We start from the raw sequence: 16,564 nt of genomic DNA on the forward strand, positions 1-16,564 counted from the left end.
TATATGGATATATATATATATATAATATATATAATAATATATATAATATATATATATATGGATTTTCAATATGGTCCCATCTTTTTCTAATGCATTTTAGACTACCACACCATAGTAATGCCAATCAAAACTTTATTTCACGAACCGTAATGAATTTTTGTGATTGTGATTTTTATGATGGTTGAAAAATCCAAATTTATGTAACTGGGGATAGTTTTTCTTTGTTTTCCTAAAATGATTGACAGGTTGAGACAACGCCCAGTCTCAGATTCTTAGATCTCCCCTCCCCTGGGATGACATAATCCCCAGACCCTACTAAGGAGCTAAGGGTCTAGTAAGGGTCTCTCCCCAACTCTAAGACGATCATCTTGCAAGGAGCAATGCCCTGAGTCATGCCGTCCTGGGAGAAGAGGGATTAGCTTCTTATGTTTATGAGAGTGCGGAAATAGTTGTGCCAGAAGAGACGTTTGGAATATAAACTCTGGTTTGTTTTAGTTCATACACAGGCCTTAAAAAATAATTTTCACCTTTTCAGCGATGAAGTAAATATGTTAATCACTAGAGAAAATGGAGGGCATCATTTGAACATGTTTGTAAACTTTAACGTTTGTCCACAGTTTTACAAAGTAATCCCTATTGTATGTTTAATAGAGTTTATGTTTATTTTCTTGGTCATGTTGTAGGTCAATGACATCACATTATTACATTATCTACATGTATATCCCAAAGTACCCATGAACTATTGAAAAATCTAAAAGTCACACCCCTATAAACCATTTACTTAAAATTTACGTCATGACGAGAATCCTTGCGCAAACTATCCATTATTTCATAAATTGCCCTTTAAGGTCGTAATTCCTTTCTAAAGGGAACTTTCAATATACCTAATGTTAAAAATACCTCAGCTGTACTTATTTGTATGTTATTATTTCAATTTACTACCTTAATTAAAATCAGGTGTTATTGTTTGTTTTTATTACTGTATTCTGTTTTGTTTTTCAGCTAACCAACCAATCAATAGTTTTATCAAAGATTACAACGTAATCTTTGCTTTTATTAATTCTTCTGTATCCAATAGTCAATGATACTCATGAAGTAAAATGGGGTGAAGCCCATGGGTAACAGCTAGTACAATAATGTATGTAATAATGTCCACAATAAAATAAAGAAATTTGCCAAATTTTGGGAAAGTTATTCCAATTTTGTCTCCCAGGGTTTCCTTGTGTTAACAGATTATTAAATAAAGATTATTTTGATGAGCCAACTACGATAAGTAATTAATTAATGATCCAAAAGTTTTTTTTTTTCAAGCACATCTCTTTCTCTACAAAGTGTTTTTTATTGTATTCTGCAATATTATTCTTAACTTATTCTGTGTGTTTTCAAAAAATATTTTCACAGATTTAAAAATATTTATAGATTACTGGTATGTTTTCCCTATTTACTGGTAAATAATCACGTAGCTGCTTGCCTTTCTCATGGCCAAATAGTGCAAAAGGAAGGCTTTCAAGGGGGTCCAAAAGGTGTGACTTCTGCAAATTGAACAATTTTACATTTGTAAAAGATATAAAGTTTAAAGATATATTCGTCAAAAAAGAGCAACATTTATTATATTAGTGTTTTGTTGATAAAATTGAAAATATAATTTGTCACAAATTTGTTCGTCATATTATTTACAAACTTAGAAGAATGTCATTCTTCATTAGAATATACGTACTTTAAGAACAAGAACCTGTTCAAGAAGTTGATGACTGCTGATTTAATACATATTTAGTTGCAAAGATAAGCCCCGTACAGTAATGTATAACAGAATATCTCCTCTTTTCTACAATTTAACTCATGAAATTTCATGTATATTTTGTTACATGTTTGTGCACAATTTAAATCAAATATTCTTATGTTTCTGGTTCTGGTTAAAAAGTTGTAAGAAGAAAAATAATGACCAGAGTTTATGAGAAATTCATTGTTAGTTTAAAAAATTAAACTAAATAATTAAAAAGTTGCAAATGTAGTAAAGCTTTATATTCATGTATTGTTATAACAGACCATCTTCTATTCTTATTTTCTTTGACTTAAAAATTGTATAGTATGTTGCATGTTTTTGAACACTTAAAATATAATTTTCTCCTTGTCCTGATTCTAAACAAAATATTGTTAGAAGAACAAGAATAAGGACAAGAGTTTCGGATTGTTTCATTGTTAATTTAAACTGAGTTGCCATAAGGCACTCACAGTCAAGATCCTATTCTCTTTATTATGACTCAACTCATAAAATGTAATGTCTATTATGTTGCATATTTTTGCATACATCTTTTAATAGGACATTTTCCTTTCCTTGGTTGTGATTCAATACAAACCATGAGTTGGAAAGACAGTAATGTCTTCAGTCATATCACAAACATCTATATTCTGATTCAACTGTTTATTTTAGAAGCTTGGGTTTACCCATATAAGTGGCTAATACACTTGAAAGTGGAAACTACAACTTTGCATCTGTAATTTCCATTAGTTGAGTCACATCAGAGCAATCAGGTCAAAAGAGCTACAGATAATGGATAAGAAAATAACAACACAAGCAGTTTAATAAAGATTATTTTAATACCACTAAATATCGAAAGGAAATTCAATACCAAACAAGGCTGAACTACTCAAAACAATACAATGTGGTGTTTGATATTTGTTTAAAGGCACATAATTTGAAGACAATTGATATTACTCGTACTCACTAGTTTGCAAAATCGAAATCAAATCTAGCGATTACAAAAATTGTGAACTGAAAACTTTCTAACAATATAAACAAATTTCACTAGTACCAAATCTAGCATTGTGCTTTACAACTATATTTGGCTGAAACTTAAAATTACATTCCTCAACTTGGCGATGCCAAAGTCAAAATACAAATGAAAAACTCTTCCAAATCAAAACATGTATGACCTTGTGTCTTAAGAAATGAAAAACTTACACTACCTAAGCGAAATAAAGCCTGGTTAGGACCTATACTAAATATACAATAGTCTAACACGCGGTACTCATACTAACTAATACGCTCTGTACAAACTATACAACATGGTACAATACACAGCCTTTATATCCCAAAATAAATAAAAAACGACTAGAATCGACCTTCCCGCCAATCTCGGTCACAACTATTTACATCGAAACTCGGAAAAAATTAAAATCTTTACCTCACTGCAAAATAAAATACTTCCGAAACTAAATCAACGGGCAAAATTAAAAAGTGAAAGTAAAAAAAACTCCTCGATCTATTAAAAATCAAATAAAACATCCAATGTGAATGAAAAAGTCACGGTAAAGCGTAGTGACCGCCTCCTTGATCCATCCGTAGTAATAATACTGTGCGGTGTGCAGACGACACGACCAGCGACAGTAGTAAGGTAATGTATGTTCTGCGTCAATCACGTGACTACACGCTGCAACCAGAAGTGGGGGGTTCGGAGCTCTGGTGACTCCAGCGGCACTGGTGACAAGGCTTGCATTCACTCGGGGAGTTGTCCGCTCTGAGGCCTTGCTCCAACTCCAGGAGTTGACCCATGAAGTTGAGGTTGGGGGAGATGATGGGTCTAGCCGTCTTGACCAGTTTGTAGGCTTCTATCATGGTGAGCTGGCGATGCTGCATGATGTAGGCAATGGCGATGGTGGCTGACCGTGAGACGCCGGCCTGACAATGGATCAGCACTCGCTCTCCGCCCGTCCTTGCCTCCTCTGTAAAAAAAACACGTACGTTAGACACTGTAGAATAAACACAGAGGGAATGAGTATAATAAATATAAGCACTAATCGATTCTGTATGGTATCAAGCTGGTCTAGTGGTCTCCAAAGCCTCAGGATTAATTCCCACCAATCACCAAAGGATTCCATATAAGTGATAGTGTTGCAGCCCTCTAGGTCTAGAATGAAGTAATGTGTAAAACGGGTTCAAGGTACTACGTCTTAGAAAGTCAAAGGGGGACCGCGCCGAACTTGGACAACGACACACGCGGACAACGTTAAAGTTGGACAGATCAAGTTTCCAGGGTTGTCGTTTGCGTGCAACGTTACCCTTGGACACTTTTGAATGTGTCCAGATTCGTCGTGTCGTGCAACGCCACCCTTGGACAACTTAAAAACTTGTCCAGGTTCGTCGTTTGCATGCAACGTTAAACTTGGACACATTTGAATGTGTCCAAGGGTAACGTTGCACGCAAACGACAACCCTGGACAACTTAAAAACTTGTCCAGGTTTGTCGTTTGCATGCAACGTTAAACTTGGACACATTTGAATGTGTCCAAGGGTAACGTTGCACGCAAACGACAACCCTGGACAACTTATAAATGTGTCCAGGTTCGTCGTTTGCGTGCAACGTTAAGCTTGGACACATTTGAATGTGTCCAGTTTCGTCGTGTCGTGCAACGACGAATCTGGACATTTGTCTTAAGTCTCTTGTTTTGGGACCTGACTGTACATTCTACCTGTCAAAGTCCATTGTTTGGGATTTCGACCAAGGCCCCACTAGAAAAACACGCCATGCTGAAGGTTCATGACGTCACACTAGTGGATAGATTCAGGGTCTGACTTAGGGGAGGTACAAATGAGGCAATTAGTTCAAAATTCCTCCGTGAACAGCGCTGTAGTAGAGAGCACTTTGGCAATGAAGGTTTACTAATCGCAAAAATAGTTCTGTTCATAAAATAAAATTATAAATGCCTCAAATTCAATTTTACTATTTTTTAATTATAAAATTAAACTATCATAACCTAACCGAACTAACCAAACTTGCTGATAAAGAAATAATATAACAAAAGTTTAGTAATCGGAAAAATAATTCTGTTTATTAAATAAAACTAGAAATTGCTCAATTAAAATTTTATAATGACTTAATAATAAAATTAAACTGTAATAACCAAACAAAACCAACCAAACTTGCTGATAATAAAAAAATCTTGGACAAAAAGTTAATGCTATCAGCGGGATTCGAACCCGGGACCTTCAGTATATCAGCCCGGCACGCTAACCAATAGACCACCGAGGCCGATGGCTGGCGAATGTTTTGTTACGGTAATGGCGTTCCCTCAGCTAATAAGAAGCCCTCAGCTGTCATCGTAGCCTCTTCTATACCTCCCCTGAGTAAATACCATAGATTCACTGCAATATCCCATATGTTTTAGGTAATAAAGCTGGCTGTTTTCAGATTTTACGGTTACATTTTCGTACAACTATCCACCACTGTGACGTAGTGTTGCACATAATCGGTATTTTTGCATACATAAAAGTAAACGAATATTTTCTGTTCCCTACGGACGGAAAAACTAACACTTGCTCGGAAAACAACACATGTGTGTAGTATAAGTCTACTTTTTAATCGGTGAATAGCAAGACAACTAAATCACTGAACGTTAATATTTCGTGCTTGGTGACTGGCGCATGTCTGGAACCGCCTTTAGGATAAAGAAAATGCATCCCTCAGGCTTTTGTTTTGCGTTGTCCATGTTTGTCGCCAATCTTTCAGATTAGTTGAACTTTTTCTGTTTTCATAGCTTAGTATTATTTTTAGTTTTCCGGAAATTATGGATTAAATGAATGAAATAATCATGACAGTATTAGTAAGATTACATATACGTCTAACGTTGCCAATCGTAATATAGTTTCGGGAGACTATTTAAAAATATCTGTTTGGTTTTCAAGCCTCTTCATTTCACATAAAATTATTTTTGATTGGAATGTGTGTATAAAGACCAGACTTTCTTATTATTAGCATGTAAATATTGTATATGTTGTCCATACATAACTAATATGAAACGTAGATTTCTATCTTCAAACGTGACTTAATAAAAAATAAATAGTAGTTCAGGTTTATTTAAAAAGTATCGGTGATATTTGCACATTTTCACACATTTTGTGTGACTGCACAAAAACGAGTCATTCGTATTTCGTTCATCTCAAGTAATTGAAAACCTTTGTAGGCCTAAATAAACTCGCATTATTGACACAGTAAAAATTTTAAATTACCAACATAAAAATTCTGCATTTAAAAATTGTATCATTACAGTATTATCATTTTTAAAGCTGCACCATATTATAGGCCTAAGAGTTGATGTTGTAACGGTTAATCACATATTTTTTAGTTTATTGGCCTATATTTAACATCGGATTTCCTCTTCCATCGGATCATACAGTTTTGTGTTAGGCCAAAAAAGGTTACGTTCATTCAAAACTAATGAATTCCACTGATAATAAATCTACTGTCAGAAATAAGTATTTTTGTATACATAAAACTGCAAATAAACACTCCGAAGACTCTAAGATGTGATTTTCAGCTGTATAATGTATTTTCTAATGCTGATTTTAAGGACTTGCAAAAAAAAATGTCATGGTCTTTACTTTATGCTCTTGAGTCTGGAGCATATTTATACAAGTGTTAAGAGGTTAGTTTTCTTACTGAATCTCATTAAAAATATGTCTAACGAAAATAAATCAATCATGTTTAAGGTAAACTAAACTATTAATCTGGAACTCTAGTTAACTTATAAAACATATCTAACAAAAAACCACTAAGTGGTAACACTTTCCCCGCCAAGTCAGCAGTCCAAAAAAGATAATAAATCATTACTTTTTCCGCCAAGAAAAACAATGTAATGTATGTAAGTTTGGCAACTTGGCGGCAGACTTTTGCTTGGTTATTTTCATTAAAGTTACGTTCGTGGATAATTTCACAAATCAACTTCTCTAATTAATTAGTCCAACTAAGTATATAATAATTTCGAGGTAATCAGTAAATATAAAACCATCACTATTATGATTTTATAAAATGTGGCACAAATAAGGTCAAATTTTGTAAAATAAGCTCTCACCTAGCAATGTACTAATGGGAGAGATACTTGCTCAATGAAACTAGTTTTATGGCATTTTTAAAGTGATCGAGCAAAAGTCTGCCGCCAAGTTGTCAAACTTACATATATTACATTGTTTTTCTTGGCGGAAAAAGTAATGATTTATTATCTTTTTTGGATTGCTGACTTGGCGGGGAAAGTGTTACCACTTAGTGGTTTTTGTTAGATTTTATTTATTTTTGTAGAAAATCAACAGTTAAAATAAAAGTCCTCTTTTCTCTGATATATAGACCACGGCACAACTACATCTCATTTAATTTCAATAATATTGTTTGTGTAGAGCTAAATTCTACATTTTTGGTCTTATCTGCTTTAAACCGATTAAAAACTTTTTGACACACGTACCAAAATTACTATTTAACAAACCCCCTGGGCTTAAACTCAGTTTCAAATTTCATCAATGGTCATCTTGAACAACATAAAATGCGTTGGTGTTACATAAGTGTTCTGATAATTAAACCCGTATATCTAAAGACTAGTGTAAATTGAGCCCTTATTATAGAATTAAAAATGTAATCAAACAGATTAGGTTTGTTAGAAATAGCATAAGGCAAAACAAATATTGAAAAACTCATTTATCCTAAAATTACATATCACTTTTTAATTGCTTGTTTAACATACGTAGAGTGATTTTCCCGATTAATTTATTTGTTTTAGTGTAAAAAAACATAAAACAAACCTTAGTACTAGTACTAAGTTTTAAGTTCCTAGGTTTCATATGTTTTGATAAGTAGTATTAAACTGTTAAAATGACGAGCTGCTCAGCTGTACCAGTGTACTATCGGTACACTGCGTTTTTCAATGGAAAGTATCGGGGAATATCACTGCTCTAAGTAATTTTATACAATTAAGTTAATTGTATAGTAAGTACTTCAAATCATTCGGTATACCTGAAAAGATACTTTATTAAAGTTTTAAAATAATTTTTCATCACTCCGTAACGAAAGTAACTACTTTCGATGACAGCTGACATCAATGAAAGTAGTCGTTTCCCAAGCTCTTAATTAGGGCGAGGGAAAATCGATCAGCTGATTTTCCTTCGCTCTAAATTGACTTTCCCTCGCTCTCAATTAGTTCTCTATTTATTCACTACGTGCGCTAGTGTTTTGTTGTGGTTTAATTTAATGATTTGAATCAGCTGTATGTATTGTTCAAAGTTGTTTTATTCTTTTATTTTGATATTTAATCAAAATGTATTGAAAAGTATACGTAGGTTTTCTTTAAGAAAATTTTATTTTATTTTGATGTTCAATCAAATTAAATGAGAAATAAAATAGTTGTAATATTACTGAGGTCTGCTATTCTGTGTTTGTGTATTTTTCCGTCGTGATGAAAAGTATCGTTCATAACTCGTACCGAAAGTTATTATCCGGCACTTGCTCCATTATTCATACTCGGCTTCGCCTCGCACGTGAAATTGATGTTCCCTGTGTGCACACAAAAACTTGAGCGAGCGACGGAAAATGCCACTTTCGGTCCTAGTAATGAAATATACTATTTCAGCTGTTCCTATGAATATCTCTAACATTTAAATTAATTGAGATTTAATCGCAGCTGGTCCTTCTTTTGTTTTGATTTTAATCCCATGTTATTTAAATGGGCCAAAATCGTACTTTGAGGGCTTGCCAAGGGTTTATGGGTCAACGCACCGACTTGAGACCCTCAAAAGGCACATCTACACGTCAAGGGCTTTCAAACAACATAAAAAACATTAAAATTGAGCCAGTGGTTTGGGCTGTAGGTCCGTCAACATTCAAGGAGAAGAAGGAGAACACGGAAAATTTGTGAATTTTCAAACTAGTTTTTCTTGGCTCAAACACAACCGTTTTTTAAATTCTTTTTTTTATTTTGTTGAGAATGAGTGCCCCTATCCAGTAGATGAATAATTTTTTTAATAGCTTTTGTTTCTTCAGAGCTATAGACGAGTAAAAAAGCCACTTTGTCACTTCATGTATATATACACTGCAGCAGCTGTGTACCGCTGGGGGACTTGGCGGGGCGGAACGCTGCCGCGTTCCTTAATACCTTGCTTTACGTGTAAATCATGTTTATTTAAAACTAGCTAAGTACCCGTTCTACGCACGGCGATAGTGTAGTCCTCACCATTGAACACTTTATCCAATTTGACATTTCCATTAACAAAAGTGCTCTTGACTTTTTCGTGAAACACAGAGTAATAAAGACATTAATGCGTCACAAACAGACATACACACGAAAATTCAGAATTTAATTAGTTAAGGAATTTGCTACTATTTAACCATAGCAAAGTACGTATAAAATCAGTAAGCGCCGTCAATGAGTGGAAACCTAATTTGTGTAAGCTAAAGAAGATGTAGATGTGTAGATTTAAACCAAATTTAAGTTTCCCAGCCCTAAACAGCACTGATTCAAGGTTTTTCCCGGTTATCAAAAATCAGGAACAATTTGATACACAAAGAATCTCCGGTTCCTGACCTGGATGATGCCAAGTTATTTAATTTAATTTGCGGTTACACGTTATTGCACTTGCGATTAATTAAATCCGTTATGTAAGGACAATTTTTTTTTAATGTCACTTTGTTTGGCTTTTATTTCAAAACGTGATTGAAATTGTTGCGGTATTTGTAAACAACATAATGTAAACACATCAGTGACAGCTATATTTACAAAGTAGTGAGGCCATATTGTAATGGCTAAAGACACTCCCGACAACCCCGTGAATACATTAAAATGATTTGAATCTTGATTTTATGTACTCTCGTTTTTCCGGAGATGGCCGCGTAAAATGCCTTCTGGGCCGTGACAGACAGATAGAAATTGAGATAAGACTTGTTTTGGCTAGTTTAATGTATAACACGTAAAAGTAACCAAAAAAATATATAATTCAGAGAAAACTATAATTTTATTTATATAGATTTGTCAGTATTATTTGATCTGTGATCATCAGACGAATATCTGTCCTCTCTACTATGTTTATTTAGTATATTGGCTCGATTGTAAAGGTATGGTATGATTAATAGTTTTATTTACTTTTACGTCATTTTGTAACCATCATGGCTACCCACAAGGTCAATGTTACAATTTTAAAAATTTGAGTTACTTTTACATAATATAGGCAGTATTAGAAATTGAGATTGTTTCGTTCAAAACTTTCCAAACATTTGTCGGAAAAGCTTGGTAAGTTTGGCAAAAATATGTTTAGCCGTTATTGAGTGTGATAGTGATACAAAGTTTTACATTGAAGCCGATCCCAAAGCGCTTTGCTTCGCTCAGCTCAGTTATTAGAATCGAACTAGTAAACCTCTGGTTTACATGAATCCTGTATACAAAATAATAATTTCATCCTAATATTATCGGTTCACTTTATTTAGATTATCAGGTTATTGTTTATTGACCAGAATCGTCCAAATATATTACATTGTTAAGACTGACTGACTAATAATGTACTCTCATTTGGATTCTTTGACCCTTAACGAGTTATACCCGCGAGTCTATGACATGAGTTAGATATGTACCGATTGTACTGGTACCTTTAGATGAGACTACTAGCATAGATGAAGTACTAGTATGTTTCAGAAATCTGTACTAACTAATATGTAAAATGGTAACTAAATGAATTGTTCTAAAAGTAATTTCAAAACACGTCACTGATTGTAAATAAATTATAACGTAAAGATAAAATTGAAAGTTGATATGAAGAACTGAAGAACATTACTCTAAACAGGTCACCATTTGTTTTCAGATGACGTATTATCTCGTTACACCATGGTATTTGTTAAGTGACGTTTGCAGTAAAATTTGAAACGTGTCCAATATCATACAAACCAGTGATTTGGATTGTAATAATTTTTAGATGTGTATTGATTTGTATATTTGTTTTTGTATTAAGATTTTTTTACGTTTTTGGAGAGGGAAATAAATTCTTTGATATTTAAAAGTCTATTCTTGAACTTCCACGCTGTTTTTGTCCAATATGTAAGATAAGTTTCTCTCAGTTAGTTACTGTTTTTTGGCTAGGATTGAAAGTTTATATTTGGAATCTCTGATATCTCATAATTAATTTTACTTATTTAAGTTGTTCATTTTTGTGTTTAAATGCAAGCAAGACACTTCTCTCGCTACAATAGAAGGCCTAGTGGTAAATAATTATTAATTCTTCCAAATACATTATGAGCTATTTAAATGTATGATTAATTGGCCAGAAGTCAGACAGCATCTTAAAGATTTAGTCCCAAATGCAACACTGCATATGTTATGATCTGGAACTAAGTTTATATTTTCCACTACAATTTTCGGGTGAGGTTCATAATGTCCAAATTTCACAAACTCCAACGTCTAAAATATTAAATAAATAGTGCGTTTCATAACCTCCAAATTTCATAAACTCCAAAACTATAACTTTCAAATAATGACCGATTCACAATGTCCAAATTTCACAAACTCCAACGTTTAAATATCAAATAAACAGAGCTGTTCATAACCTCCAAGTTTCATAAGCTCCAACGGTACAGTCTCTGCCAGAAGTCGCTGCAGAGGTTGCCGTGGTTCGGTATGTAGGCGCTACACGTTCTACTGTTGTAGCGGTGTAACACGAAGTATCATTGTTGCTCCGTAATTGCTTTCTTAAGAGTATAAGTATATATTCTTAAGAGTTCCCATAGTCCGATCATGCTGGTTCGCGAACTCGTTCGAATAAACGTAGGTTTACACGTTTGTACCAAATTTCATCAAAATCGGATGATTTTTGCTCGAGTTATCGCGCTAACGGACACACATATAAATATATATATAACTGATGGTGTTTTTGGTCTCTGGGTACCTCAAAACGAAAAAGTAAATCGGTCCCGGGACCAGGTCTTACCATTAATACTACGGTAATAGCTTATTCCCTATAGCGAAAATTCGCTAAAATGTAAATTTGATTTGCACATTGTGTGCTAACACATATTTGAGCCACACATCTGAGTGTTCTTCAATCATTAAAATGTACGTACTAATGATTTTAGTATAATCAGTAGTTGAGCGCTGGCGAACGGTGCATGCTATCTGACTGTGGCAACCACTAGAGAGACTTCTGGCCCAGACTGTACCATTGGAGGTTATGAAATTTGGACATTATGAACCGCTCTGTTTATTTAATATTTAAACGTTGGAGTTTGTGAAACTTGGACATTGTGAAACAGTGATTATTTGAATGTTATAGATTTGGAGCTTATGAAATTTGGAGGTTATGAACCGCTCTGTTTATTTAATATTTTAAGCGTTGGAGTTTGTGAAATTTGGAGTTTATGAAACGCTCCCCAATTTTCTTACAAATTCTAATAACCAAAAAGCTTTTAGTATTTTGTTAGCCATTTCAGGTTTAAACTACTAGGTGGCGTTTGCAGAAGCATCCACAAAATTGAGCGGAATCATCAAGGGTTCATAATATATTGTTTTTGTCATACTACATAAAACAGTCGTTTTTAATGCATGCGTTGCGGGTCTTAAGTAGCATTTTAGCGAATTTCCCTATAGGGAAGTAGCTATTACCGTAGGTGGCACGGTAAGACCTAGACCCGGGACCGATTTACTTTTTCATTTTGATGTCCCCAGAGGCCAAAAATACCATTCGTTCAAATTTTTATATATGTATATATATATGTCTATATATATATAATATAGACATATATATATATATATATATATATATATATATACGTCCGTGAACGCGATAACTTGAGTAATTTTTGTCCGATTTTGATGAAATTTGGTTTAAAGGTGTAAAGCGGGATAAACTTGAATGAGTTCGCAAACCAGCACGATCGAACCATGGGAACGGGGCTTTACGGGGGGTTTTATGGGGTAAAAATTGGTTTTTCTCACTTTTTACCCTCAAAACACAAAATATCCCGATTTCTCTTTAGACCTTTTTAAAGAGCCTAAAAAAACAAATAATTTAGTATATAAAAGTATTTTTGTTCGATTGTTAGTAACGGAGAAAATTAAAAAAAATTGTAAATTTAAAATTCCCATGTTATTCTTATGGAGAATATTGTCAAATGTTGTAGTTTACTTGTTTATGGATATATTTTGATCAAACTTGGCAAATGTATTTATTTTGTACTAAGCTATCAATATTTTACTCAAAAACACACTTTATTAGTTTCCTTGTAGCAGCAAACCTAGGTACTCGTTAAACCTAATGTTATTAAAATATATTTAACTGAAAATCAATTCAGACAAATGGAAATTCGCTTAGTCGGCAGGTTTGCTGCGGCGGGGGTATATTTACTCTTTAGGGAGTAAGAATCATTTTTAGGCCTCTATGGAGTAAAAATTAGCTGTTGTCAACTCAGTTGTAAATTTCTATCGTAAACGATTGCATATATCGAAAATGTGTATCGATTCGTGCTTCGTAACCATTTTAACCTACAGTCTACAGTCTCTTCCCATAACATTTTAGCATTGCAGATACATTAATCAATTCCCACACTCAACACTGCTCACCATTATTACTTCCCTCACCGTGTTCCCTTCCCTCCTACGTCCGTGCTATATCCGTGATTCGCAACGAGCGAGAATATGTTCCATAGATATACTGGATGAAAAGAACCAACGAATAAATAAACAAAATTTCGATAGATCAGCAGCCTGATCATTTTCAAATTACTTTTCGTATAAATTTATACGATATAATGAAATAAATTACTTTATACATTTGAAAATTCCAATATTAAGTGTATTCATAAGAATAACGTAGAAACTTTTAAGGCAGGCAGGGCAGAGCCCTAGGAGAGTACTCTTATGGAGAATAAGTGAACTGTTGTTGTTTGCTTGTTTTTAAACAAAATATGATCAAATTTGGAAATAGCTATTTACATTACAAGTGTAGTAAGAGCGTTTTTACATCACGCAGGTGAAAGTTGTGCAACGAGCGAAGCGAGTTGCATAATTTACCTAAGTGATGTAAACACGCTCTTGCGTAACGTGTAACGTACAAGATTTTACCTGACCCGACAATATATAGGAGGTTACGAACAATATTTTTCATTACCCATTTCACTCATCTTATAACAGTAAGGTTCATTTACAAACAAAAGCTAGGTTAGGGAAATTCTTCAAAACATAACAATAAAATTCAAGCACACAGCTGATTTCTAGCGTTAAACGTCGTTGGCTTCATAGAGTTATATTTTTTGAAGTTATCCACTCAATGTTATTTAAATGGGTTTCATTACATCACCGAGTGAGTTTTTTGATACTTTACATCACTCGAGAAGTAAGGAAGTTATACATCACGCTTAGGATAGGGAAGTTTAACATGGCGGGTTAGGTAAATGTATTTATTTATACTATACTGTCAACATTGAACTATAAAAACACCTTACAGCCTTCCCTGTAGCAGCCATGGTAGCAGCATACACAAAAACTCGTTAAACTAATGTTATAGTAATAGGGAATAAATATTTCATTTTTAAGGAGATATTTTATTGACAACACAGTCAGACTAAAGTAAAGTAGCTTTTAGTCTGCAGGTTCGTTGTGGCGGGTGTAGTTATAGTTCCGTAACGGTTTTGCAAAGTATTACCCGTAGTGGATTCACTAACGATCTCAAATACACGCCTGATATGTTGTCATTGTGTGTCACCGCTATTTTGCTGCTTTGTTCAAATAATCCTCAAACGAATCAGTTTTATTATTTCAACCTATGTAGGTACGATATGTGATCGTAGGATACGATAGACTGCACATTGTGAAACAGGTTTAGTCGAGCAGGATCCATTTACACATACCGTAATTAAATAATCCATAACAATTTGACTGCTCTATTGCAGTTGTTTCGCCACGAAAACGTTAAAATCTAAGGCATCTGTTTGCTTCATTTTGTTAGTTTATCCATGTTAGAGGTTGACGACTGATCAATCATTGAAAAACTAAGGACAAATCCCCAGACAAAAACACTCCACATATTTCGTTTCTATAAACCATTAACAAATTTTGATTTCAGCCGCAGCTCCATATTGCAAATGTATGTTTTGAAGATTCAAATGTGCCAAAAACAATGGACAGCTAATTACTATTGAAGGGCACTAAAAATCACTTAAATATGGCATTTTTAAAATGAGACTTAATTAACTTTTCTACGACACTTAGCAACACGTATATTGAACAAAAGCTGTAGATTTGAACCGTCCGTTTGGGACACGGTGTATCCAGGTCCCATAGGTTTTAATTTTTTATTAATATCCAGCAAACATTTACAACGACCAAATAAACATGCAATTAAATTTCCGAATTTATAATGTACAATGTGTTTCGCGGGCTATGAGTCACTACAACACAGTGTATAAACACAGTGTAGTAACAGTGTGTTAGAAAGAAGCCTTGTAACAATAAGGCGTATTCACGGCATTTCTGTTTTAGGAAGCTCATTCAGAGTTTACCAACCGAGCGAGACTGAGAATTTGATGAGCCTGGTGTACAGTCTATTCAAAAACTAAAAGTGTCCAGGTTCGTCGTTTGCGTGCAACGTTACCCTTGGACACTTTTGAATGTGTCCAAGTTTAACGTTGCATGCAAACGACGAACCTGGACAAGTTTTCAAGTTGTCCAGGGTTGTCGTTTTCATGCAACGTTAAACTTGGACACATTTGAATGTGTCCAAGCCAAGGGTAGCGTTGCACGCAAACGACAACCCTGGACAACTTGAAAACTTGTCCAGGTTCGTCGTTTGCATGCAACGTTAAACTTGGACACATTTGAATGTGTCCATATTCGTCGTGTCGTGCAACGCCACCCCTGGACAACTTATAAATGTGTCCAGGTTCGTCGTTTGCGTGCAACGTTAAGCTTGGACACATTTGAATGTGTCCATGTTCGTCGTTGTCTGCTTTTATCGTTGTCTGATGGAGGCGGTGTCTGCTTTTAACGTAGTCCACGTTTAACGTTGTCCAACTTCGACATCGTCCCGTCAAAGGAGGGACAAATGTTCCCATGAGCGCAATTGAGCAATAACTAACCAAATCAGGTTCAGCCAATACTTAAAAAATAAACCTAAGTATAAAAAGTTGAGATATTTTAAGACACACACTTCATTCAACAAAGGTCTAAATGGCCCTAAAGTTGGTTTTACATTATTTACAAATGAATAAATTCTGTTCTGAACGTCCCGTAGATTATAGTTTTACTCATCCAATGTTCAATTCAGATGATCAAAATTGGACACATTTTAAAACATTTTGTTCGATCATTTTTCTATAATAACCCCTTTCCTACGACTTGAAAATCCTATTCCAAGCGGCCCAGGCCACTAAAGGTTTAAAAGCGACCGAAATAGGGTGCGATGACTACAAGCATCGCCTCGCGAGTTGGCTCTGGTCCAGATGTGGTGTTAGAAACAGAAACAGAGAGGTAAACATAGCGGCGCAGACGGCGTGACTCACAAGGGAAACACGCACAAGGAGACTGATAGACTCTCAACTCTCCTGCAGCCTCGTAGATAAGTGGCGGGGTGATCAAGTGGCCAAAACAGGCCTCTCTGACATTAGCCACGCACGGCTGGCAAAGGAGAGGTGGGAATGTTGACTATCATTACGAACTGCTGAGCAAAGACTGCAAAGCATTTATACGGCTTAAACGCTTTTTTTGTCTTTGCCTCCGTTTGTAGCATTTTCAAGGAGGTATAGAGGAGCCAAACATTTTTGGAAAGTGGTCA

General features: G+C 34.7%; 1 protein-coding gene across 1 annotated transcript in view; it reads right to left on the reverse strand.

Annotated features, from left to right (window-relative positions):
- Positions 1-2,578: 2,578 nt before the first annotated feature.
- Positions 2,579-16,564, reverse strand: part of LOC128992186 (dual specificity protein phosphatase 10-like) — a 100,802-nt gene continuing 86,816 nt past the window's right edge. Inside the window, exon 5 of the mRNA XM_054415647.1 lies at positions 2,579-3,723. Within this exon, the coding sequence (XP_054271622.1) occupies positions 3,425-3,723 (299 nt within the window). The 3' untranslated portion in view covers positions 2,579-3,424. The remainder of the gene's footprint in view (positions 3,724-16,564) is intronic.

The sequence above is a fragment of the Macrosteles quadrilineatus genome, unplaced genomic scaffold (genome assembly GCF_028750875.1).
Source record: "Macrosteles quadrilineatus isolate MER2022 unplaced genomic scaffold, UCM_ALF_1.0 Scaffold_4__1_contigs__length_99947679, whole genome shotgun sequence".
Taxonomy (NCBI): domain Eukaryota; kingdom Metazoa; phylum Arthropoda; class Insecta; order Hemiptera; family Cicadellidae; genus Macrosteles; species Macrosteles quadrilineatus.